Genomic DNA, 25,500 nt, shown 5'->3' on the forward strand with positions numbered 1-25,500 from the left:
ATGCTGCAGTTTTTAAGTTTAACATAATACCATTCATTCCCTTGCATATTATAGCCTTAATTTGCCTTGATCATTTTGTTAAAACATGTTTTGTTCATGCCAAAAGTTGCAGGTGAGCAAATACAACACACATCAAACATTATATACAAAATGTTTATTTTATTATCTGATAATACAAAGCACAAGTGTGAAAATTGACAGCAAATCAGGTCTGCAAAATGTTGAAAAAAAAAAAAGGTCCACGTCTATTTTCTCATCAGTCTGCTCAAACCACTTTTCTTCAGTCCTCTTGTGGTTTCTTCTTTTTCCTGATGGAGAGTAAGAAACAGAAGAAATTAGTTGTAGCCATTTTTGATCAACTGACATTTCTTATGATATAAAGAAAGATCTGGTTAGACAATATGAACAAGTGTGTGATTCAGGTTTACAGACTGATAATTGGGTAATCATACATTGAGACATGAGAGAGAGAGAAATTAAATGTACAAGCAAGTATATTTATTATGAACATTACATTTTACACCTTTCCCCAAATCTTCTTACTTTTTCAGCTTGGCTCCAGAGGAATTTGATACATTTTTCTGTGATGTCTTCTTGTGTTTTTCTGTATCTCCTCCTTTCTGTGGTTTACTTTTTTTCTTCAGTTTCTGTCCTTTTGTGTTCTTCTCCCCTTTCTGCTGCTGCACTGCAGTTTGAGGTGCATTTTCTCCTTTCTGATCTCCACCCGACGCCTGCTTCTTCCCCTTCTTCTGCACTTGGGGTTTCTTCTTCATTAAGAAGCGAGGAGTTGTGCAGATGGTGCTTCTCTTGGGAGGTCTCTTCTCAAGTCTCCGCTTCACTTTGCTAAACAAAGAAATAAAGACTATTACAACCACACCCCCAAAAACTGGAAACATATAGTTACAGGAATCAAAAGACCAAAAGTGTCCTTTAATATATTACTTATTGTAGAACTCCATTATCATCTTCCATCTCTTTTACCTGTGTATCTTCTTGAAGCCAATCATGTAGTCTGGTACAGGACAGCCAGCTTGTTTAATAACATTAGCGATGCTGTCGGAAAGAAGCGCAAAGAGAAATATATGAATAATCATAAAACATGTCACAGAAAACTCAGTGTCAGACTAAAAGGTGGATAATGAATAACATGGCTGGTGTGGCAGTGACTCATAATGAGTTTCAGGGCTTGAAAATGAATCAATCAGAGGATAAATTATTGCACAGCTCAGTGTAATATCTGACGGCTCCTTGCCTGAGCTGAAATTTGCTGTTTGATGCCCCATATACCACAGTACAAACTAACTGTCTTGGGCCACAGACACACAAACAACCAACACACATCATATCTTTAAAGCTAATCAGTTTTTATATGTGTCATGTATCTGCCTACCTGCGTAGCAGTGGTTTGTCATTCTCTGTGAAGAAGGTGATGGATTTCCCCTGATGTCCAGCTCTGCCGGTACGACCTGACAAACAGCAAAGAAGATGATACACGAGGAAACCGATGGGTAGACGAGGAGAAAAAGAAGAGACGTACATGCAAAGAGACTGCAACTAATGATAACACTTATTATTGATTCATCTATTTTAAAACATCTTGATAGCTCCAAATTCTGTCAAAATCCCAAAGACACTTAATAATCAAGAGATAAAAAAATCTACCACGGCAGGAAAATGTTAAGGTTTGTGAAGCTGTTCACTAATTATCTCAGCCCAGAACAGAATGATGTTACTCAACTAACCAATTCGGTGGATGTACTCCACGGCGCTGGTGGGGAAATCGTAGTTCAACACGAGGTTGACTCCTTTGAAGTCGATTCCTCTGGCGAGCAGAGCTGTGCAGATCAACACCCAAATCTTACCAGAGCGGAAACTGTTCACCACGTTGTCCCTCTACAACAGAAGCAGGAGAGGAGAAAGATGAAAACTATGTTGCAGCGACGCCAATAATAATGCGTGAAAAGTGTCTTTGTGTACCTGCTGCTGTGTGCGCTCTGCATGGATGACGTCTACATTGATGCCTTCGTAGACCAGCTCATGGAAAAGCTCCCGTGCTCGTTCTATAGACTGAACAAACACCAGCATGGGAGGCAGGAAACCCTGAAGAATGGCAAGGACATCTCTTCATTATTATGAAGTTATCAAGAAACAGAGCTTCATTCATGTGTTTTTTCATGACTTTTAAGCATTCAGTCAATTTATGAAGCCACTTAGCATTTGCTATTCATCATGCTCACATCAAATGTTCTTCTCTTAAATGTTTTCTTCTTAACAAGCTTTAACAGTAACCTAGTGACCTCTCTGATATCTCCGTACTTTTTTAATGATGTCCCTCATGGCCACCAGTTTGCCGTCCTCTGACCCAACAAACAGCAGCTCTTGATCCACCGTCTCAACAGCCGTATTTCTGTGAAGATGAGTAATTCATTCAACTATTGCGGAAAAAATACAATATAAATCCTTGAAAGTAAGGCATTGGAATTACCTGTGTCCAATGTTGACAGAAACCAGATTGTCGAGGTTCAAACGGCACCACTGTTCCACGTCCGATGTGCAGGTAGCGCTGAAGAAAGCCCTGCGCACCTTTGAGCCGGAGCAGGCCAGAAAAACTGTGGCGAGCTGCTCCCTGAAGCCTGATTTGCCGTCTTCAAACAGCTTATCAGACTCATCGACGACCAGCCACTCCACACTGAACACCGACAAAGAGGACAACAATTAATTTCCTTTATTTTCAAGATTATATATTGGGCCATTTTTGCCTTTATAACACAGTTCACAGTGGCCTTAGAGATGGAAAAACAAGAGGTATGACATCCGAGCAACAGCTTGAATGTTACCTGCTGAGGTCGAGCGCTGGAGGATCCTGCTTGAGGAGGAAGACGAGTCTGTTTGGGGTACTGACGAGTATATCTGCACAGAGGAACACAGGAACAGTAGGGCTAAACAGTGAGGAAAGGCAGATCGTATTTTTCGTCTTCTGTGAAAACATGTTCCATTTCTTACCATATTTTTTGTTGGACTGTGGTCCATATTTCTTGGCTGCCAGGGAAGCCTTGTCTATGATGTGCACTCGAAATCCAATTCCATCTGACAGGCGCAGCAGCTCCCTGTATGTCTAAACGCAACACAACAAAACTGACTGAAGGATGTGTGAGTGTGAACAGGAATTTATTAAAAGATAAACGATAACAGCGTAGGCACAAGCTTGTGGTTGTCAGTATGTGTGTGTGTATATGTGTGTGTGCCAGGCATGTGTGTGTGTACCTGGCTGGCCAGCTCTCTGGTCGGGGAGATGATCACAGCTCTGAAGCCCAGGTTGGCTGGCTGCTGCAGGTGGGTCAGCAACGGGAGACAGAAAGCCAAAGTCTTTCCTGATCCTGTGGGAGCGCAGGCCAGGAGCTCCCGACCCTGACAGAAAACCACACACACACACACACACACACAATCAGTAAACCACTGCCTGTAAACTATTTCCAAACCACTGCATGTGGGTATAAATGTCTGCACTTACATGCATCATGAGCGGTACGGCCTGCATCTGGATAGGCGTTGGGGAGTTCAGCCCTGCGTCTTTAAGGTTCTGAAGGACGAGCGGGTTGAGGCGATACTCGGACTGCAGCTCCTCAAACGTGCACACAGGGTCCGGCACATCACAGCCATGCACGTTTATACGGTGTTGAGAGCGAATACGGTTCACCTAAAATCAATTGAAGAGGGGAGGAATTTAACAGAAGATGGCAATTAACATGACAGTTTTACATCTGTCAGAATCACATAAAACTTTTTTTTTTTTTGGAGTTGTGTCTCTTTCGGCACCTTTTCCTGATGAAGATGCTTCAGCCTCTTTAGCGAGCACTGCTCCTTCCCCTCACTCGATAGGTTTTGGATCTTTCTGTCCAGTGAGGAGGTCCACGTGATGCCATTCCCCTCCGTGCTTCTCTGTAGGTCGCTGCCTCCAGCTTCAGTCAGACAGAAGACAGAAAACAGCAGTAGGTTCACATGTCGTCATATAACACTGAAGTGATGTTAAATTTATTTAGTAATTATTCTATTTAAGATAAGAGATAAGATGTATCTTTATTTATCCCCCTTGGGAGAAAATCAAATTGACACAGCAAATACAGGGTAAAAAAAGTAGAAGCATGAGGCTGAAAGTGATTAAATAAATGAAATAAGATACAATAAACAGTAAATAATTTCTGTAAAAGTAAATCTGCAATATATAAATGTGCAATGCAGAAATACATGTGGGTACAATTATAGGATTTATGAAAAGCATCAAATCCATTTGAGAAGCTGAGACAACTTCATAACCAATGTTTAATTAATAGACTAATAATTATAAGCACTGCAACGCTCCTTCTTTAGTTAACAGGGAACAGAACTTATTCTTAACCATTATCTTTTTTTAACTGTTTAACCAGTGACAGAAAGTTGACATTAACTACATCCTTTGAGCTGTTTTTAAACATGTCACATCAGTCACATCCTTTACCTTCAACCCCCGTCTGCTTTCTTTTCTTTTTCTTCTTAGTTCTCACGTCTCTCTCTTCATCCTTTCTCTTCCTCTTGCTTTCATCTTCTCCATTTTCACTTCCCACCTCCTCCTCTTCATCCTCCACATCCTCCTCCAGACCAGTAGTCCTGCTCTGGTCTCCATTGGTTGATCCAAAGTAATCGATCGCAGAGAGGGGATCTGACTGCTCTCCTACCTGAGACCTGGCTACCTACAAAATGAGACCACACTGCGGTTATTATCAGTGAATAAACACTTGTGTGACATATTGTGTAATCATTCAGCTAATACAATGTGATGTGCTCCATAAAGTGTGGAGAAATATCTTAAAAAACACACATTTCAGCACACTGTCACGCTGGTAAATCGGGGTGTAGTTAACTTAAATTAAATCGTATCCACAACAGTATTTAACTTGATTTTTGTCCAGTCTGTTGTTAAAAACACATTTGAAGTTTACCTTAAATCGAGCAGCGTCTTGACCAAACCTCTTCAGGTCAAATTTTGCTCCTGCTCCCAGTTTCCGAAACAACTCGAAGGCGTCCATCTGTGCAGCAGCGTGGCCCGTCCACGCATGCGTCCACGTCCAGGCATCACTCATCAACATCCGGATCATCTATCGGCTCTGCCCCGCTCAACTATGGTGCCCCCTGCTGGCTCAGTTTAGTGTTGCAATCAAGCGTGATACTTACATTACTATAATATGTGTAATCTCAACACTACACAGCCAGTTCATTAAAAAAAAAGACTTCCACACAAAGACTAAAATATCAATAAAGTCTCCAGTGCTGGGATAAAACTACCTGGTCCCAGGTTTTCCATGGATCATTAGTTTGTGGCATTTGATTAAACACATTTTTATTTAGGAAATTGCACCATATGACCATAATAAAAACTAAGTAGGCTACATATTTTAATTTACTGATAGCAATTTGAATGGATATTTGAATTGTTGAGAGATGTCAAAAGGAAATTGTACTTTTTAGTCTTTCACACGTATTTGCAAGAACAGTAAGAATCTGAAAAAGGTTTCACATGTAAAACAGAAATAATGCTCAGAAACTTTAGTAAGAGTTTTAACTGAACATAATTGTGTCTAGTGGTTCCCTGCATGTGTATGTCAGCTAAAATATCACAGCAATACTTTCATTTTACTTTTTTCATATTAAGATTGAATGCAGGGAATAGATTTCCATGATAGATTGCATTCCTCTGCTGGCTTCACCGTGATCTAAATTCTGCATAATTAACACCATTAATGCTCAAAACTGAACACAAACTTCACTGTAACCTTCAGCCAGCACTGGTCCAGCTCCAAGAGGCTGAATTTGTCTTTGTAGTCTGTTTACACAAAAGCTGCCATGTCACATAACTCATCCACACACATAACTGTGAAACACACAAATCCTGACACGTACTATTCACATGAGATAATTTCATGTTTATATCACATATTTTGTGATTTTTGAGTTTGTATGGAGAGGAATTGACAGTTTCCCTTTTCATACCATTCAGCAACAGGTACAGATCAATGTTATGAAAGCTAAGGTCAATCAAAGGGAAACAGCCTGCTGCGAGACAGAGCAGACAGATACACTCTCATGTCGATTGTTGGAAGAAAAAAAAAAATCATTGTATTTATTTTTTTTAGTACATGTGTTGTGCTGCACAGATGTCCAGTCTGTCAGTCCAGTCTTGTGTATAGTAGTGTAACTCGTCATCTGAATTACGGCTGGAAAATGTATTGAGAATAATTTTCCAATATTCATATGTATCACAACATGGTGAATGTATTTAAAAGTAAAAATAAAACAATCAAATTGATGTTAAATATAAAACAAGATCATCAATAAATATTTTTTCTCAGATAAATTGAATCAAAAAACATTGTGTAAAACAATAAACACATGTCGATGTCATCACAATGTGCTTCCACTGAAAGTAACCCGCCCTAATCTGAATCTCTCTGTTCATTTATTAACATTTAATTTCACTACACTTCTGTGTAAATCAGTCGTTAATCCGTAACAGAGTGAAAGTGCAATAAGATAAATAAAATGATATAAAAAGCTACAGCAAACTTCAAGAAAGAAAAAAGAAAACATTACTAGATTATCTTTCATTTTTTAAAGAAAGGTTTGTGGCTCCTTGTGATATCTTAAGACACATACTAACTAAGCTGGTTACATAAACTTTGTCATCAGTAACCACTTTATTAGCTGATGGTTCCTCCTCCGACTGTTTGCCTGCTCTGATCTGATCTGTCCCGACCTGAGAGACGAGCTGTCGTGATCTCAGAGAGTTTTCTGAAACTCAACGCTGCAACTGGAGATGTTGCTCTTTAACTCTTGACTCTCCTCGCAGGTCTTCAGCAAATCATCCAAGAAACCAATCACGACTTCCTTACTGCTCTCCTGCTGTCTCTGTCCTTCCCCTTCAGCCTTCAACTCCTTCAGTCTGATCAGAGTCTGATGCACACCTGTGATTCTCTGCTGGGGGTTGAAGCTGTCTCCCACTGTGTCTTTATCCCCCTCTGTCCCCTCTCCTCTCTCCTCCGCTCTGAGATATACGATCAAACGCTCCTTGATACCCCTCCCTTCCTCCCCGGACAGGGACGCGGCGAGGGTTGGCATGTCCTCTGACTGGCTGAGCCTGAGCAGGTGTAGGAGTGCTTGTGAGAGCGTGTGACGCAGGCTGGCACTGTAGCGGTACTCTAAGAAGTCGTTTGTGTCCTCGCTGTTCTCGAGCGCCTTGGCCAGAGAACGCCACACGCAGATGAACCGTTCTGTGTCGCCGTAGCAGCTGCGTTGGGTGGGAACTGCCAGGGCAGCGGCAGACTTGATCCGCACTTTGAAGTTCTTACAGGAAGTAACAACATTGCAGAGGGCGGAGAAGGCGTCAGGAGACCACGGGGCTGAATCTGAGAGGAAGAAAGAAACCGATGTGAACTGATGAGGAAGTAAATAGCACTATTCCTTTAAATCCTTGTTAGAGGTGTGGTCATTTTGGTGTTAGGAAAGTATAAGATGGGTGCAGGTTGTGCGTTTGCAAAACTTTCCATGGCAGTAATTACTTACCGAGCGGCAGGGCGGGGTTTCTGAAGGCATTTCCCAAGGCGTAACAGGCGTTCCATCTGACCTTCATGGTGGCCACTGATTGGACCGTTTTCACCAGAGCAAGGACTGCGTCTTCCAGCGGGCGTTGGAACACAGACCGGGTCATCTGACTCTGACGCAGGAAATGAAGCAGGTTCCCAAGTGCTCGTACTGCGTTACACTTCACCTGGGTGGGGGTTGAAGGTTATCGAATTAAACTAGCTGGCATTAATTAACATTATTAACACTTAAATAGAGAAGATACTTTTTATACACATTCTCAGTTTCCTTTAGTTGTGTTTCCTCTTTGATAAAACATAATCCTCTGTGTATCCAACATACATTTTGAAATAATACAATCTTAACAAATCAGTTTGTTCTTGTGTGCAAAAGTGTGAACTCTCTCACCTTGTCTTTGTCAGCTGATGCGCGGGTGGCTGCTTGCAACATCTTGAGCAGCAGCATGTCTGATAACTCCTCCTGGAAGTCCACACCAACACTCTCCCTAAAAGAAACAGATTACACAAGTAAAATCTTTAATAACTGTTACATAATATAAACATCTGAGTTATTAAATACATGATGAATGTTAGCTGTTCTTTTTTAAGATAAATAAGTGATCCATGCTTCAGTTCAGATCAGACTGCTTAACCACACTGATATACACAGGCATGCAGTGTTTTCTAAAGCGTTCACTATGCACTTCCTTACATATTGACAATAAGCGTGTCTGTCAGGTTGCCCAGCGACCAGGCAGCCTTGGCACGGACATTTAGAGATCGATCGTCGAGGGCAGCGAGGATAGTGTTTGCTGTATCCGCTACGAACATCACATCCTGAAACGAGAGAGAGACAAAAACTTTTAGAACTGATCCATGTTGTCAGGATTTGAAGATTTGCTCAAGCTGCAGGTTGAATCCTCTACCTCTCTCAGACAAGGGAACAGTATGTAGACTCCCAAAGCCCTTACAGCTGCGGTCTTCACAAGGTAGTTTTCACTGTAAGTCAGCCCCAGCAGCACAGTGATGCACATCAGCTGGGTCTTTTCCTAAAAGAAACATTAAACGTCATACACATTCAGGTCCAGTGAAGCTCAGTTTCAGCTGTGTAGAAGAGTTCAGTCAAAGGGAAACTCACAGGCAGCTGAGCGAAGGCCTGCGGCAGGATGGAGGAGAGCGTGTCGCAGGCGCTCGTCTGCAGCGTGGGATGTTGATCATTTTGCAGCGCTGTGTTCAGCGGCCCGCTCAAGACTTCTGACCAGAACTGCACCACCTGCAATATGCACATTAATGTATGAAATCAATATATGACAGTTAATTGACTGTTTTGGGGAAAAAAAGGTTTTTACTTGTCATTTAAAAATAAAACTCTCTCCTGTGGTTGTTGGCATCTCTAAGGCTCTCTGACAGAGGCATGATAAGAAGTAATGATCAATGCTCAACATGATCAGTGTGGTAGAATCACAGACCTGGTCTTGTCTACCCATTTAGGGTCCAAGCCTGATAGCCTATGCATTTTTCTCTCCTCCTCCACTCTCATCTTTTTCTGCCTTCCCTCCTGCTCCACTCGCCTCCATTACTACCTGTCTGTCTAATTGTCGTATTGTTATTAATTGTCTAATAAGGTTATGTTTGAGAATGAGTAACATCAGATTATTCTCTCACATCACAGATGATAAAAAATTAACACAACTGCATCAAGCCACTGACCTGTTCAAACACACATTTTCCTTTAGTGAGTCATTCAATTTTGTGTCAAATCACAGGTTGGCAAACAAGTTGAACACAATGCTAGACCTTGTTATGTTATCTGTGGTTTAAGATTTTGTTTCCAATTCTGATGAGACCATTTTAGAAACAGTGTTAATAATTCTTTCCCAGCCTCCAAAGTTCAAGTTTTTTCATTTGAAGTCTAATTTCTCAGTCTCTTAACAAATCAAATACCCTGATGAAGTATGCACAATGTAGAAACAGTTTGTACTTACTTGGCTCACTGGGACCCTTGAACTCTCAGGCACATTGTTCTCTGCTCGGTACTGCTGGATTATTCCTGTCCCCAATTCCTCCAACAACTAAATTAAGGCAACAATACAGATATCAGTGCGCAGATATTGAACTTTTAATTTTATCTCTTAATATTTGTTAATTATTGTCATTTTGTGCAATCAGAAAATCAGGGAACATAAATGGGGGAAAATAAGAGAAACAAGGATACATAACTGGAAGCAGTAGTGACACACAGATAGGGTCAGAAAAACTAGAAGGTATTACCTTTGCTCCATGAAGTTGTATGGAGGGGTCCGTCTCCCCGAGGCAGCGAGTGCTCACCTGCCCGATCTCACACAGGAATGCTTGCACCAGACAGATATAACCCCGAACCAGGTGGGACAGAACCTGAAACACACAGATATCACACACACATTAAAAATAAAAACACCTTCAAAAATGTCTTTTGTCGTTTTCTGTCTCGTTCCGTAATCTCTCACCTGTAGAGCTTCTAGTCGTACAGGGGAGGGCTCTAAAGCAACAGCACCTCCTGTTCCTCCCTCGCTGTCTGATTGGTCCTCTCGGGGCTGAGTCACCAGTGACAAACAGAGCTGCATCAGCCACGGTGAGGCGTTGTCATCTTCCCCTGGTGTTCGAAGAAGGTGGGGGGAGTGTGTTTGAGAAGAGCGCTGGGTGGGTGTGGATCCGTCTCTCTGTCTCCAGCTGAGAGCCGAGTCCTGGGGCGTGAATGAGCCGCCGCCGCTGCTCTCCGGCTGTCGGAGGAGAAGCTGCACTTCGGGGAGAGGAGCCTGAGTTGTCACCAGAGCCCCGTAAAGCGTCAGGACGGACACACGCACATTCACGTCTGATAACAGAGAGCAGTTGCATTAAAGGGGGCCTTCTGTACTGACCTCTAATATCCTCATGTACACTGACAAAATACAGACCTCTGTGGCGCATGTAGGGACGCATCTGCTTCCACAGCGGGCTGAGCAGACCAGGTCTGAGGCGTTGGTAGGGAGCGTTTGCCACCAGGTACGCCAGACACTAACATACAGCAGAGATGGAGATAAATAATTATTTCCCGTAAATTGCTTTTTGATAATCAGACACTGAGGAGAACAGTTATAGAGACGGCAGGCAAAGAAAGATAAAATATGTTTACCAACCACACATCATCGTACCTTTATGACCTGTGTGAGTGTCTGAGGTGACGTCTCAGCCAGCAGAGCTAGACTGAGGGTGCGGTGCAGCTCTCTGATGGCAGTCGCCAAGGAGAAGGAGAAAGGGGTGTAAGATGTACGAGGAGATGCTGTGTCTTCAGCCACAGCCAGGAACTGACGGGAGCCATCCAGCATGGCTGACAACACCTGGAGAGCACACGCACGTACCTGGAAGGGAGAGAGATGAGACAAATGTTAGTCAAGTGTCTGTGAGCATTTTAGCATGAAAAAATGTAAGAACGTTTGAAATATCAACATAAATATTATAAAATTAAGTCTGTGTCCGTTTATTTCTGCCATGGTAGCAGCTGAAATGAAAGCACATGTCCAAATATGGAGGGAATATTTTGGATGTGTCTATTTATGACAGTGAGTGAGCATATGTTATACCTTTGGGGAGGGGTCTTTAAGTATAATTGTGAGAAGAGTGAGAGGTGGCGTTCCTCCAATTGGTGCATCAGGGATGAATGAGGACCAATACCCATACAGAGTCCGCTTCTCTACACCTTTCACCACAGCTAGCAGACAGTGCAGTGCTCCCTGACGCACACGGCCATGGTTCAGTCTGAGAGAGAGAAATAGTGAGGGGATAGTTAATCCAGAAAATGATTCTCACTGAAACTGTGTCTAAAGTTAATTTTGACCCTCAAATGTAACTAGTAAGTGCTTTTTAAGACATTTTAAGGCTTCATTATTGCAATGCACACATAGGAAAAAGAACAGAACAGGTTGTTTTTTTAATCAGGTATGTGTTTCATTCTGCTAGAAAAAAAAGGTGGTGACATGAATTGTCATTTTTTTTAGTACCTTAATTTGCCCTGTGCGGTGCCCTCTGGGTCCGAAAACTCTGAGTCAGAAGTGTTTTGCTTCCAGGCGGGGTAAAAAGACGGAGCAGACATTTTAGATGAGGACTCTCCTTCACCTCTGCCTCCCTCTCTTACCCCTGTTTTCTGAGATAAAGGCACAACCTCTCCATCATCCTCCTCTCCATCATCCCCTCTGCTCTCCTCTTTGCCTGTCTTCTTCCCCTTTCCTCTGGATTTCCTCTTTTTATTCTTGGAGCAAAACATTTCAAGCAAAAATTAGTGTTTTATTGTTGATTTTAATATAACAGAGCACTGGAAATGAAGGAAGTCTCACCCCTGAGACTTTTCCTGGCACAGCAACGTCTGTTGGTGGTTCAGCGAGTTTTGGTGTTTCAGTGGTTTTGAGACCCTCGTACTGAGGGAGAGGTGCTGGGTAAAGCACAGCTAGCCACTCAACATTCACACCTGGAGCTCCCTGGAACATGAGCCTCTGCAAAAAAGAACAAGTCACAGATTTATTAATACAATATAAACCATCATGTTGTGTTTTATGCAGGAAAAATGTTGATAAAAAGATTACAGCAGTTATGATTTTGCACCTTAAGCGCCGCCAGAACAGAGCCGAGCTCTTCCCCTCCTCCAAATTTCCACTTTCCACCTGAGAGACAACACTGGAGTCCCTTCAGTGCTGCCTGGATCACCTGCACCGAGGACACAAGCGCAGAAATGGGTCAGATATCATTACATGCATTTTCCCCTTTAAAAACTTTCATCATCACATTTATCAGTACCATGCAATAGAAGAGCTGATCAGTGTTGGCAGGTTTGGGTGAGTGCAGCGTTTTCAGGAAGGCGCTGAAACAAACACTTCTGTATTGATCATCCAAAGGTGGCTGACCGGGGATCCTGGAGAGAAACAATCCAGCCACATAAACAATTACAGCCAAGTATAAAAGAACAAAGCAGAGATTTGGCTTAAAAAACCTGCCCAAATTCCCAATTTATGGTTGAAAAAAATCTTTTACTTTTTTAAAAACTTTTTTTTGGTCCTCTATGTGACAAAACAGAATAATTTGGGTTTGGACTGGTGGACGGGCCGGGATTACATCTTGGACTTAAGGAAACTGTGATTACTTACCATTTTCCGGCATGGACCATCAAGAAAATAATCAACAGATTACTCGATAATGAAAATAATCAAATCAGAGACACTATATTTATGTTTTACCACAGTCTTTAGGTGAATCACACGACACAGGGCAAAAACACAAACTATGGCAACTAATTTAAGGACGCTAAAGCTTACCTGAGACAGATGTTCGCCATACAGGTGAGAGCAACACGGCGTAACTCCATATCTGGCTGAGATGGAGAACTATAAAGCAGGAGGACTCCATCTTCACCTAGTAAGTCATTGAGGTGCTATGAGGAAGAAAAATCTCAAGTAAATATTCAGTTATGAAACACATCATGTGCTATGACACACTTTCACACAGCTTGAGCAAATATCTACCTGGTGGCACTGAGGTCCATTCCCGTACACTATCGTGGAAAGTGCCAGGAGGATGCCGGAATGTGTCCACGTACTGCACACTTTCAACGCACGGGCAGTATAGTTCAATAACACATCCAGTGTCATTTCGTCCATTATTACCTTAGAAAACAGGGGAAACAGAGAGTAAGAAAAAACTACGAAAATTTCCAGCTTGACTCAGAAAGTCGAGCACATTTCAGGTGATAGTCAGATATGGAAATGGATATGGTTTACTGTTACCTTTAGCTGATTGAGTAGATGATGTACTAGCTGGCACAGTTTGATGACCAAGTGCTCTTGACTCAGTGGCACAAGAAAGCTGGTATGTTTCAGCAGGGAGCACACATCCTGAAATGAAAATGTAGAAGAGTGTCTTTCAGAATGCCTCCTAAAACATATTAAGGAACTGACTAAATCTTAAAATGCAAATCTAGCATTATTTTACAGGAATAAGGCATGCATTATCCAGAAGTGCAGAAAGCAAATTGTTTGGTCAATATTTGTATCTGTTATGGTCTGTGGCGATATAATTTATATGCACTCTGCTGCCTCTACGCTGAAACTTCTTGATGCAGTTTATCATCCAGTACTTTATACGTCATTTTTGTTCTGTATGAGAAAGTTGTGCGACAGTCACCGGCAGTGAGAAGAGAGGAGATTTATTTACAAAAGCACTTATTGGAAAACTTCCCGGGTGTCACACATGTCTTTTGAATTATAAATCAATGTAACACTGCACTGGGTCTCTAGACTATTTAGTCCTCGAAAATCATCACGTTATTACTGAGATTGAGAAACTCGCTTTTAAATGCTATGCTTCACACAAGTGGAACAATCTGCAGAAACTTGTAAAATTAGACAACCATTTTTAATTGATTTCAGTCCCTCTTGACTGCCAAAGCGTGGTGTGAATGTACTTTGGCTTGTTTGTTGTATAATCTGTTGATACTGTCATTTTTGTGAACTTCTACTGTTTCTGTTGTTGATGTAATTTTGCTAAATCCCCGGTGGTTGCTAGGGCCAAGTGGTTTCTGGGGTAACAGGGTGGTTGTTATGGTGTTTTGTGGCTGCTAGGTTGTTGCTAAGGTGTACAAAGTGGGTGCAGCAGGTGACACTAAACAGTCCATTTCAGAGCCTCCAAAGCCTTAAATAAAAAACTTAAAAGTTACTACAAGAATAAAGTAACTTATGTGTTACCTCCGGGCGGATGTTGATGTTGGGGTCGAAGCTGGTGTTGTAGTTTTCGGAGAGGAGCTGGTCAAACAGCAAGTTGAGCTCCTCTCTGAGTTGGCTGGATTCTGCCCGCAGGGCTCGGAGCTTCGTGGCGCAGCGGGAAAAGTGTCTCTCGGCATCGGACTGTGAGCTGAGCTGCCACCCGTCCGTCCCCAGAGGAGTGAACGGGGCGGCCTCGGCTGACAGAGGCACCTGAGGGAAAGCAGAAACATCACTTCGGTTTTCAAAAGCCGGTGCTGCTGCCAGTCCTGTTTGAGCCGCCATATTTCTGTCATAGGAAGAGTTTCTTTCCACTTCCGGTAGAAGTGCCTCGTCTTTAGAGAAAATACTGTCGCCTACTGGACCGGTATGTGGCATTCATGGGAGCAGCAGATAAAACCATTAAAAAAACAACAAAAATAAATAAAATAAAAATAAATAATAAATATGAGGGGTAAAAAACGAACTGCTAAATACTGCTAATACTGTATTGAACCAACAATTTCCTATCTATTGTAATAATGATGATTATAATAAACAAATCCACTTTATCAAGCCTATAGGGGTTTTTGTTCATTATACCTCATTACAAATGTCAACTACAGTAAATATTGTACATAGCCTATGTTCATTATTGAAATAATTTTCTTTATTATTGATAATAATTAGTATGATTATTTTTCTTTTGCATTAGTTTGTAGCATAGGATTATGAGTAACTTTCAGAGTTTAGTCTGGTAGATTTTATTATGATTAGAGACGGATAGAATAGGTACCCAACCCTTTAATAATAATACCACATGGTGAAAATACTACATTGCAAGTCAAAGTCCTACATTCTAATCCACATATAGGAAAATATTGTATTTTTTATAGGGATTAAGCAAGAAAAGATTTGAGCATGAAAAGTTGTCCAGTGTGTAAAGTATTACATTACATTATTATATGAACTTTAAACTGCTTTGTCTGAAATCAGGCATGGTGCCTGAAAACTTAAAGCTGTTTTATAATTACTGATGCAGTAAATCAGCATTTTAATGTTTTATCTGGTCAACAGGGATTTAATTCTGATCACTTAATATACTAGTAAGTAGTTTATTGCCCCATATTTTGACCAAGCTTCAACGTAGTTAAAATCCTTTTAAAATAAAATAAATACAAAATAGAAGTATGAGTGAGTAAGCCTCCTGTTTCTCAGCATTTTTTGTTGTGTGGACACAAACCCAGACACCAAATCCTCTGAATCTGGAAGTGGTTATTTTGGAGTATTTAAGAAATCATTCTGACTTGTTTGTAGCCTCAGAAAACAACATTTTGTATTGTATTTCACAATATGATCAGAATAGACAACAGACAGCCCAACAAAATGTTATGACAGATCTGATTATACAGTACAAGCAACTGAAGCAAGCTCAAGACACACTATACACATTTTGGACCAATTTACTGTCTCAATGTTGTTTTTGTGCTCAACATGTTGAAAATATCACAATACCAAACAGCACAATAAGTTACATTCCAGAGATATACAGCAGTAACATAGTAAATATTTACAACTGAAGTGAAAACAGGAATGTTCAAGCATGTACAAAACCTGAAGTCTCTTAGCATGTATTCTTTATTAAGTGTAAGCAACAGTCTTAGCATTTTTTAAATTCTATCTCAGTCAACACTGAAAAATTAAAGGCATTTCAACAAAAACTTTCTGTTGCTCATTTTAATTCCATGTAAAGTTATTTATACAACATATTCAAATGAACTAATGTACAAAACGTCCATGCGTCAATGCACAGCAAAATAATATCCGCAAATTATGAGTCACGGTGAGAGATTTGCAGATAAGTACTTTTAATGGGCGTTTTCTATGAACAGCCCCATACATGATGAAGTCCAGACATGAACAAAGTGTCATCCACTGATGGTGGTATTATTGTAGGTGGCAAAAATAAATAAACTGAAGCAAGCAGGAACTCAGGAGGTAGGCATGTCTGCAGAGAGGCGGTAGCAAATGTACAGCGTGGCACAGAAGTATTATGGGCTGAATTAAAAGTTGTTTTAGGAGGGCATGTTTGATTTCAGCCCGACTTAAAGAGTAGAATAGCCACTTGGCCTAAGTAGAAGTAGATGAAATGCTTCGTCTCGTGTGTCACGTAGCTGCCAAAGTTCCTCCCGACAATGCAGTGCCATGTCGGGTTATACTTCTTGTCAAACTCCTGCAGGGGAGACAACATTGATTAGCACATCACAGCTGAGAGGACATTAACAGGTTTTCAATAAATGCATGTTCTGCTCCTTTAATGTTGACCTGAGCACCTTTTTGACATAGGCAGCAATATCCTTCTCGATGTTGTACTTCTCCATAGCTTGCATGGCGCAGTCCACTGCATCCTGCTGCATCTCATCAGACATGTCTGCATTCTTTATCACGGCCTTCTTGTCAGACATTTTGGCGTTTTGACTGCTCAGGACAAAAAGAAAAAGGTTACTTGAATAACTGAGGAAAAACCTTAATCCTCCCCTCAGGTGTGGATTTACAGTTCTATTTGCAAGTTGACAGTACATCATTTAAAAATGTTTGTTTTTTTAAATGAGGGTCACCTATTCTCAGGTGCCCAAATGACAACTGACATGTTTTTCTTGCTGTATTGATTCCTCCTGTTCATACCACGAGAGGATCCTTCATAATACACTTTCAATGCAATCTGCAGCCTTCTGTGCAAAGATGTATTTAAGTTAAACCTTAAACTTATTTGAAGCTGATGACACTTCAGTGGTCCAAATTAATCAGCAAGTCAGTATCTTTCAACATTTGTCGTTTTAGAGCCTAATTCCATGTTTCTGTTGACAGATTTTTTTTATTTATTTTATACTAAAAAGACTGAAGGTGTGGAAGATATCCACTTTATTTGACTAACTCAGACCACTGAAGCATCATATTATCTTCACACAAAGCTTTAAATAAAGTCAGTATGAACAGGGGGGATTATTACAGAAAGAAAAACGTCTTTCAAGTTCATTTAGGTTCATGACCGTTGTTTTAAGATAGACTTGAAAAATTGTGCAGCTGTCCTTTAAAAGGTTTGCCATGACCTGACGTCACAGGGTGCACCTGCACTAACTTTGTATTAATGCTGCTTGTGAGGCAATATTCAACTATTTCGGCTGATTTTTTAAGACACATAAGAGTAGTTATTCCTTGTATAATAGTATTCTCATTCTCAGTATTTAATGGTGACGTTTGGGAACAAAGTAAAGGAGCGGTCACAGCCTGGCAGGACAAACACAGGAGGTTAGCATGCAGCCAGCAGAAACATCAGTATTCACTCTCACCTGCTGACCAGGCAGAGGTTTCATTAGCTACAAACACACCGATTCACACTGTCATACAATGCAATAAAGTCTTACCGTGTCTCTGCTTTGATTTAGTATTTAAAGGTGTGCGTAACGTGGAGCTGCACAGTCCTCCGGTGGGTTTAATGGAAGGAAAAACGTGCGTCTCCGCCCCGCCCTTCACGTCACATCCGCAATCTGATTGGTTGCAGTGAAGCCTGCATCCGGCTCACGGCGTTTTTTACTTGCGGTCCCTGGCTGCATCTTATTTCCACCCAGAATGCACCATTTTCATCCAACCCTATCCCTCCGCCCCCTTCCCTCCCCCACAAGGGCGTGATTGATCCAGGTGATCGGGTGGATCGATAATATTGATCTGCACATTTGGAAGGGATTGCAACACATTCAGATGTAGATTAGACTCACAGAGGAGATAGTCACACACTGCATTTCTAGCTGATTTTGAAGAATTGGTATAAATTGAACTCACTGAGGACATGAATTGAAGTTTAGCCTAATACAATACCAGCAAATTCCACAATTTACCTTCAGTGTAATGAAATCCTTTCTAAAGCTGCTTGTGTGCTCGTGTAATACCTACATACATGTCACACGTGCAACAATAGATACAAAGAAAATCAAACATTATGATAGTAAACTATAAATTAGACTTTTCAAGATATTGGAGATTGTACTTAGAAAAACGAAACTCTGCAGTTTCTTCTTCTGCAGCAAAAGACCAAACTATGAGAAAAAGATAAACCCTGCCTTTGCCCAATCCTCCCTCTTCCCTCCCTCATCCACTGTTCCTGGCTGACCACTCTCCTTGTGTGAGTAGAGCCATCCATCCTGCATCTCCAAGCCCTCATTCTGGTTTTGTATTCTCTTAATTAAAAAAGTAAAGTAAATTAAATAAATACACATATACTCTGCTGCTGTTTATATTAATATAATGGGAGAATGCAGCACAGTACAGCAAATATAGAAAAACAGCTGAAAACGTTCAGTAACACTCAGCATAGACCACTGCCAATTAGTTGATTAATTGCCAGCTATTAAACTAAATGACAAATATTTTTATTATCACCTGAACAATTTGACTAATTTTTAAAGAAAAAATGGTCTCAAATGTGAATATCTTCTTCTTCTGTCATGGTAAAGTGAGTATCTTTGGATTGTAGACTGATGTGGACAAATTTGAAGAAGTAACCTCGTGCTCTGGGAAACAGTGATCGCCATTTTTTCACCATTTTCAGGACCAAACAACTAATCAATTAATTGAGAGTAATTGACAGATTAATCAATAATGAACATAATTATTAGTTGCAGCTCTAGTTGAAGCATTCAGACAGATTCAGTCTGTGTCTCTCTCCATGGTGCTGAAACAGTCTGACATAAATGGATCAACATATTGTTGGTGGTGATGCCATTAAGTTTTCTATTAAAGATCCCCTCCAGTCAAGTTTTACAATGTATATAAAATACTTAAATAATGTTTGATACAGTTTAGTCCATTTAGTATATGTAGTGGTTTCAAATTTCCACATCTGCAGATTGAATGAACTTAACTATTTGTGATGTCACAAATCATGCTCTTGACTCCTCAGAGATACTTTTCATTTTCAGCAGATGAAAATGGAAACAGCCTTCTAATGTCAAATTCTTCACAAACATCCAGCTGTAGGAGCAAGAAGAAAAACACATTCTTGACTGTAGTGGGACTTGTGGATGACAAAAGTTTCCCTGTTTAAAAACATATGTAGGGGACATAATGGTGAAAAAATGTTTCCTACGGTCTTTCCAATAATTTTTGTGTATGACCAACAGTCCACAAAACAAAGCTATTTAGTTTATCATAGAGGACTAAAGATACCAGAAAATATCCACATTTGAAAAGCTATGAGAGAATACTGAAATGTTCTTGTTAAAAACATGTTTTTTTAATTTAAGATTCGGAAGTTTGTTAATTTAATTGTTGCAGCTCTAGATTAATACCAAGATAAATACTGATGAACACTCACTGATCCATCCATCCATCCCAGTCATACGTGGAATATTAAGCATCATGTTATCTGAAGTAGCACTGTGTATGAAACCTGTGAATCATCTTTTGCGTTACTTATCTTCTGCTGTATGCAGTTCACTTCATTATAACGTTGCACTTTGAAAGGCTGAGGCACGATCTGAAGGAGCCAGACACGCTATACTAAGTAGGTGTTTTGACCTGATAAGTCAGGTTTAGCAAAAATGAAAACCTGAAATCAATGAGCATTTGCAGGCATCAAGTCCTCCAAAAATAACTTCTTATATCCAGACTAAATGAGAAGACCCCAATATTGCAACTATAACTGAATGTGTTGTGCATGTGTACGTGTTCCATGTTTGTGCCCAACCCTTTTTTATAAACCCAAAGAAAAATGACCATAAAGAAAAACACAAACAATTAACCTATGTTAAAGTTTTATTAAAAGAGAATAAAGCTTTACGATACTGAAGATTATACTTAAGAAAATCAGAAATGATCTCCTCAGGAAAAGACTGACCTAAGAAAATGATACAAACCACATTAAGGTAACATTCCCGCCCTCCCTCCCTCGTCCACTGTTACAGGTTGCCCACTATTTACCACTCTCCTTATGCGTGTGGATCCATCCTGCACCTCCCAGCCCTCCTCCTGGTTTAGATCCAAGCTCTGCTCTTCTTTCTTTCTTTTTTTTTTTAATACATTTTAAAAAAACAAAAATTATCGCGGTGCCATCAGTAATCGTGTCTCTGAGGTCCCACACAAAATGGAAAAAATAATTTGGATTATCTGAATGCCAATTTAGCTTTAGTTTAGTTTCCGGTTTGATGGGGTTATGTGGACAGAGCCGGGTTCGGGATCCCCCTCCCGGTAAAATGCTCCCGTGCTCCTGCTCCATGTATCCATCCTGACGCCTAAATCCTAATCCTGATCTGATCCTGATCCAGCTCCGGAATGGGGAGACAATGAGCCCAGTCCAAACCTTCAGAATACCAGCAGAACCAAAGAGAAGGAGGCAAGTTAGAATCACACCTTCAAAATTTAAAAAAAATAATCTGTCATTAAATGCATCTACGAGGGAGTTCACTTTGAGAAAAACAAGGGACACCATCTACATTAAATTCCAATAAAACAAAACCAAATCCAAAAAACCAAAACCAAAAACCAAAAAAACTAAGATTTACTTTGGATACTGAGAGATAAGCAAAGCACAAGCTTTGGGTCTCCAAAGACAGAGTAGTATACAGAAGTTATTACTACTGAAAACATTCAACAATGGCACTCCATTGTCAAGTGTATATAAAACACTGCACAGCCATCATACCATTGGGTGCCATATTTGACTCCTCCTCCTCCTGTTAATCTTAATATGAACTGTTTCCTCTGTTCCCATCCTATCCTGTTCCTTTGAACTCTATAGAGAGACACACAAGAAGGTCAAAGTACAGTAGTATATGCTTTAAAGAAGTAGAATCTTTCCAAATGAAAGCATACAATAAGGACAAACAGCTGAAGAAAAGGTGTAGAAAAGAGGGAGAGATGGTTAGCAGGAAAATGATGATGATGAGAAGAAGGGAGAAAAAGAAACGAGGCCATGTACACAGACCAGACTGATCTGGTGTGCAAAAATGAAAACTGCAACCAAAAATGGAGGAAAAGAGACGACACAAAGAGACTGTAAACAGGTAACACGTGAGACGCTCAGTGGTGAGTGTACAGGGTTTGTTATGTGACGTGAAGATTTCCTCTGCGGCTCCGAGGTACACCACTGCTGAAGTTAAGGTCGGGGTGAATCTAGGTGCGAGAGCGGGAGCGGGAGCGGGAACGCCGGGGAGAGTAACGCGGAGAACCTCTGCTGCGACGGGGAGAGTAGCTGCGCGATCTGCTTTTGCTTCGGCTACGACTGCGGGAGCGACCGTAGCTGGGGCTGCGAGGACCGTCCATCTTCACACGAATGTAGGCCGTCTCTCCCTAGACAGACAGACACACACACACATTACTAAAAAAATCCCATTTTTAAGTTGCTAAATGAGAAATAGATGTTTTTGGTGATACATCATCACTCAGAACTGCATTTAGCATGCTCAGATGAGTTACAAAATATTTAAATTGTTTTTTTTTCATCCAAATATTATAATCCTTTACATACCTCATGAGAACGAAACTTGGTGTTGTCCAGTTTGCGGACAGCGTAGGTCATGTCTTCTTTGCGTACAAACTCCACCACTCCAGTGCCGTCACGATTCACGTCAGCGTAACACACATCGCCCGCCTCTCGCATGTGATCCTTCAGGTCCTGCCAGCTTCCACTGGGAGGAAGACCTGACAGGAAAAAGGTGGCGTAAGACTCTAATTCAACTTATACACTTAAGGTAAAAAGATAACCTCCAGCCAGAGGAACACCCACCTGAAACTACAACCCTGTGCTCCGAGCGTCGAGATGGGGGACCATACCTCCCCCTCGGGGGTCCTCCCTGTGCTCCGCCACCGCCGCCACCGCCACCTCCACCACCACCACCACCACCTCCTCCTCCTCCTCTTCCACTTCGAGGGAACTCAACACGGAGGCGGTATCCATCGTAGTCATAACCATCACGCCCGTAAACAGCATCCTCAGCATCCCTGTGAAATACAACAGTTATCAATCATCTTTCCAGCTTCACTTGTCCAGGAACTGACAGCCTTTTGTGATGAAAGTACAGCTAAAAAAATGCATCTTGCTCAGTTAGTTTTTGTCCTGTAGATGGAAATCTGAAGTGGAAAATACCCCAAAATATTTAAGCTTGTATACATAGAAATGAGAGAATTTAACATGCTCAGTATATTGCACAGGCACTTGATGAAACAAAGACCACAAAAGACTTGGACTGAATGGCCTTTCAAGTAGGCACTTTCAGGCTTGCCTGTAATTTGGGCACATGTTGAGCGTACTAAATTATCTCCCTCTTCTGACGTCAATGCCTCCTCTCCTCTCTTCATTGTGTTACTACTGACTGATTTGGGAAGACCTTTATTTCTATAAATGTCTTTTTTTTGTGGAAACTATAAATTTACTGAATTATCTATTAATTTCATTTATTTGAGATTCTCAGAGAAATCACTGAGGTTGACACTCAATGACAATGATGCAGAAAATACACCATGGAAAGTACAAACATACTAAATCACGTTAAACAGTTAGTTCTTCGGAGGATATCAACAATATCCCTGAAGTGTCCAAGAGGTACGAGAGTATTCAGTTTCAGTTCACAATGCGAGATATGAACCGTGAGTTTTGTTCTATTTGTTTTCATCAGTTTAAGATTTGTGGTAGAAAAGAAAACAAGTACATCTGTGCAATTTATGTCCTGCACCCTTCCTGTGCTCCTACAGCTGGCATAATGAATAGAGAACCAGTATGTTAGTTAGAGAGATCTGCACTAATAAACAGTGTGTCCTCTCCCTGACCCAGTTGCTCTTCCGACATCATGTATCTTGCCCTGGCGCCAAGAAAGGTGATAAGGTGGCAGCCTTGGACTGTAAACAACAGATGTTCTTATTATTGTAATAAAAGAGCATCCTGACCTGTGCTATCACCATTTGTCGCCCCCCCAAATCGACGTGACTGGAGTTTCTTTATGAGAAGTGAGCATAATTTATATTCTTCAGATTTTTGGCGTTTGTGACCATGCGTGCACTGTACCAAAACCTTCTCTGATGTATCAGATACTTGTGTGCTGAATAAACTTCATATGTTCAAGTAAGACCAACTGGAACCTTGTGAAGTCATCTTCATCACCAAAGTGGTCGTTAGTCAGAGTACAACTTACCTCCATCAAAATTAGTGAATTAATGTTTTAATGCGCAAAAGGAGAGTTGCAGTTTCTTGATGGCTGATTGAACAGAATTAACAATAGTGTACCAGACTACAGCTGAGGGTCTTGATACACTAAAAAAAGTGTGCAGTCAAAAATGTTATTAATAGTCTTTGTATGAACAAAGAGTCACCCAGTCTACAGCATCAGAATGAAGAACAAAGAAATACATGTTTAAATGTTCATTTCCCATTAAAGCTACTGCAGTAAATATGTAGTTTTTGACATGGATATATGTACAAAATTTATTTTAATCTCGTTTTCCACCTGGGTTTTAGCTACAAATGCTTTGAGAGCTTGCAGCACAGCACCAGTCTGCTAGGGGTAGAGTAAACCAAATATTACACTCCTGTGAACGGAAAACAATACATTAGCGCCAAAACCGACCCCCTCCAAGTAAAATGAAACGTGGTCACTGTAACCTTCATGGAGCCAGACTTTACTGCAGGTTACACTTTATAAATTCTCACCCGAGAGCCCTATCAATATATATGAGTAATATAAATGTGTATCTTTTGAAAAAGGTTTGGGTGACCGTGTGGAGATAACACCGAGGCGTGGTGGAGCAGCTCACCTCGGGTCCTCGAACTGCACGAAGGCAAACGGAGGTCCTCCTCTCCGGTTCTTCAGGTCGATATCACGAATGGCTCCGTACTTGTAAAACAGATCTTCGACGTCTTTTGAGCGAATATCAGGAGGGAGATTCCCCACATATATCCGACAATCGTTGCTCCCCGCTGGTCCTCGGACAACAGACATGTTGGCTATCAAACACAAAGCTACACGCACACTTAGCTTAGCTTAGCAGTTCAAGGAAGTTAGCAGGCGAGCTAACAAATCTCCTGACGAACAAACAGTAAAGAAACACCCCCAGCTATCGTATAAAGCGACAAGTTAAATGTTTAGTTACAGTGTCGTCTAAATTTGAGTTGAAATCCCTAAGGGTGGATCTCTGAAACAGTCGAGTTAATCGCAGCTAACACTTACAAGCTGGTCAAATCATTCAAGTAGCGACGTGCTCTTCTTCAATGAGGATGAGCTGAGTGTAACATGACTTTAAAGCCGCTCACAGCGCCACCTGCTGCACAGGAGCTATGCAGGGTGAGTTCACAATGTCTGAAAACAGTCAGGTACCCAAATTAACATTTAAACCTTTTTTTCTTCTAGCTGTAATCATTCCTCCTGTTCATTATGTATCAATGCCCATTTCCACCAATGTGATAAAAAAAGATTGTGTAAGTCAATATAATGATAAACTATCTCAAAATAATGACTTATTATCTTAAAATAATTACCTAGTAATCTAAAAAATGGGATACTAATGTCATAATATAAGTCAATATTTTGAGGTAGATTCTCATTATTATGAAATACTGAGTCATTATTTTTTGCGATACTAAGTCAATATTTTGAGATAAGTCATTATTTTGAGATATCTATCTATGTGGATCCATTTCCTTTCATCACATTGACAGAAATGGGCTTTGATAGTTCATACTGACCATTAGAAGATCACTTGCACTTACAATGTTAGTGAAAATCCACAGCAAGCCTCTTTCTGTGCAAAAATGTATTTACAAGCTTATCTGAAGCTAATATGAAGCTTCAGCCATCCAAATTAGTCATATCAAGCAGATATCTTTTTTTTTTTATTGGAAATGAATATGTGATAGACAGGACATACAAGGCATGACAAAGTGAGACAAGGTGAGACACACCACAATAAATACAGACAGACTTGTATATTTAATGAGAGGTCCATTAAGGAATACAGCCAAAACGAATTGTAAGAGGGAAAGGTAAATCAGAAAAAAGTAATTAAGACAAAAACAAAACACACAACAAACAAAACAAGCTATGAGTGCCCTGGTGGTCGAGTGGTTAGAGCACATGCGACATAATCGCAGTGTCCCTGGTTTCGAA

General features: G+C 40.8%; 4 protein-coding genes across 6 annotated transcripts; all 4 read right to left on the bottom strand.

Moving 5' to 3' along the window:
* Positions 1 to 139: 139 nt before the first annotated feature.
* On the bottom strand, positions 140 to 5,068 carry ddx52 (DEAD (Asp-Glu-Ala-Asp) box polypeptide 52). The gene is made up of 15 exons (XM_062433121.1): positions 4,977 to 5,068; positions 4,496 to 4,727; positions 3,817 to 3,959; positions 3,512 to 3,697; positions 3,265 to 3,408; positions 3,004 to 3,115; positions 2,838 to 2,910; positions 2,486 to 2,689; positions 2,317 to 2,407; positions 1,978 to 2,100; positions 1,743 to 1,893; positions 1,391 to 1,466; positions 982 to 1,053; positions 544 to 843; positions 140 to 308 (listed from the first exon to the last, which is right to left on the bottom strand). Exons 1-15 carry the CDS (start codon positions 5,061 to 5,063, stop codon positions 281 to 283), a joined length of 2,022 nt encoding a protein of 673 aa, XP_062289105.1. The 5' UTR covers positions 5,064 to 5,068; the 3' UTR covers positions 140 to 280.
* A 1,013-nt stretch (positions 5,069 to 6,081) lies between these two features.
* Positions 6,082 to 14,656, bottom strand: heatr6 (HEAT repeat containing 6). The gene is made up of 20 exons (XM_062433897.1): positions 14,357 to 14,656; positions 13,400 to 13,507; positions 13,139 to 13,279; positions 12,932 to 13,047; positions 12,417 to 12,531; positions 12,225 to 12,326; positions 11,960 to 12,115; positions 11,627 to 11,874; positions 11,210 to 11,384; positions 10,781 to 10,987; positions 10,544 to 10,643; positions 10,097 to 10,461; positions 9,882 to 10,004; positions 9,596 to 9,682; positions 8,749 to 8,883; positions 8,537 to 8,659; positions 8,323 to 8,447; positions 8,020 to 8,116; positions 7,594 to 7,798; positions 6,082 to 7,436 (listed from the first exon to the last, which is right to left on the bottom strand). The coding sequence occupies exons 1-20, from the start codon at positions 14,654 to 14,656 to the stop codon at positions 6,811 to 6,813; spliced, it is 3,654 nt and encodes a 1,217-aa protein (XP_062289881.1). The 3' UTR covers positions 6,082 to 6,810.
* A 1,018-nt stretch (positions 14,657 to 15,674) lies between these two features.
* Positions 15,675 to 17,863, bottom strand: dynll2b (dynein, light chain, LC8-type 2b). Of its 2 annotated transcripts, XM_062432941.1 has the most exons (3): positions 17,776 to 17,863; positions 16,684 to 16,828; positions 15,676 to 16,583 (listed from the first exon to the last, which is right to left on the bottom strand). In XM_062432941.1, exons 2-3 carry the CDS (start codon positions 16,813 to 16,815, stop codon positions 16,446 to 16,448), a joined length of 270 nt encoding a protein of 89 aa, XP_062288925.1. In that variant the 5' UTR covers positions 16,816 to 16,828; positions 17,776 to 17,863; the 3' UTR covers positions 15,676 to 16,445. The 2 variants fall into 2 exon arrangements, with proteins under 2 accessions (XP_062288926.1, XP_062288925.1); XM_062432942.1 differs by lacking the exon at positions 17,776 to 17,863 and having other exon boundaries at positions 15,675 to 16,583; positions 16,684 to 16,824.
* Positions 17,864 to 20,148: 2,285 nt separating this feature from the next.
* On the bottom strand, positions 20,149 to 24,647 carry LOC133993844 (serine/arginine-rich splicing factor 1). Of its 2 annotated transcripts, XR_009927080.1 has the most exons (5): positions 24,152 to 24,647; positions 22,131 to 22,345; positions 21,873 to 22,045; positions 21,048 to 21,694; positions 20,149 to 20,705 (listed from the first exon to the last, which is right to left on the bottom strand). XR_009927080.1 is itself a non-coding variant. In XM_062432943.1 (4 exons), exons 1-4 carry the CDS (start codon positions 24,334 to 24,336, stop codon positions 21,518 to 21,520), a joined length of 750 nt encoding a protein of 249 aa, XP_062288927.1. In that variant the 5' UTR covers positions 24,337 to 24,647; the 3' UTR covers positions 20,149 to 21,517. The 2 variants fall into 2 exon arrangements, 1 of the variants encoding a protein (XP_062288927.1); XM_062432943.1 differs by having other exon boundaries at positions 20,149 to 21,694.
* Positions 24,648 to 25,500: the final 853 nt, after the last annotated feature.

Source organism: Scomber scombrus, chromosome 14, assembly GCF_963691925.1.
Source record: "Scomber scombrus chromosome 14, fScoSco1.1, whole genome shotgun sequence".
Lineage (NCBI taxonomy): Eukaryota > Metazoa > Chordata > Actinopteri > Scombriformes > Scombridae > Scomber > Scomber scombrus.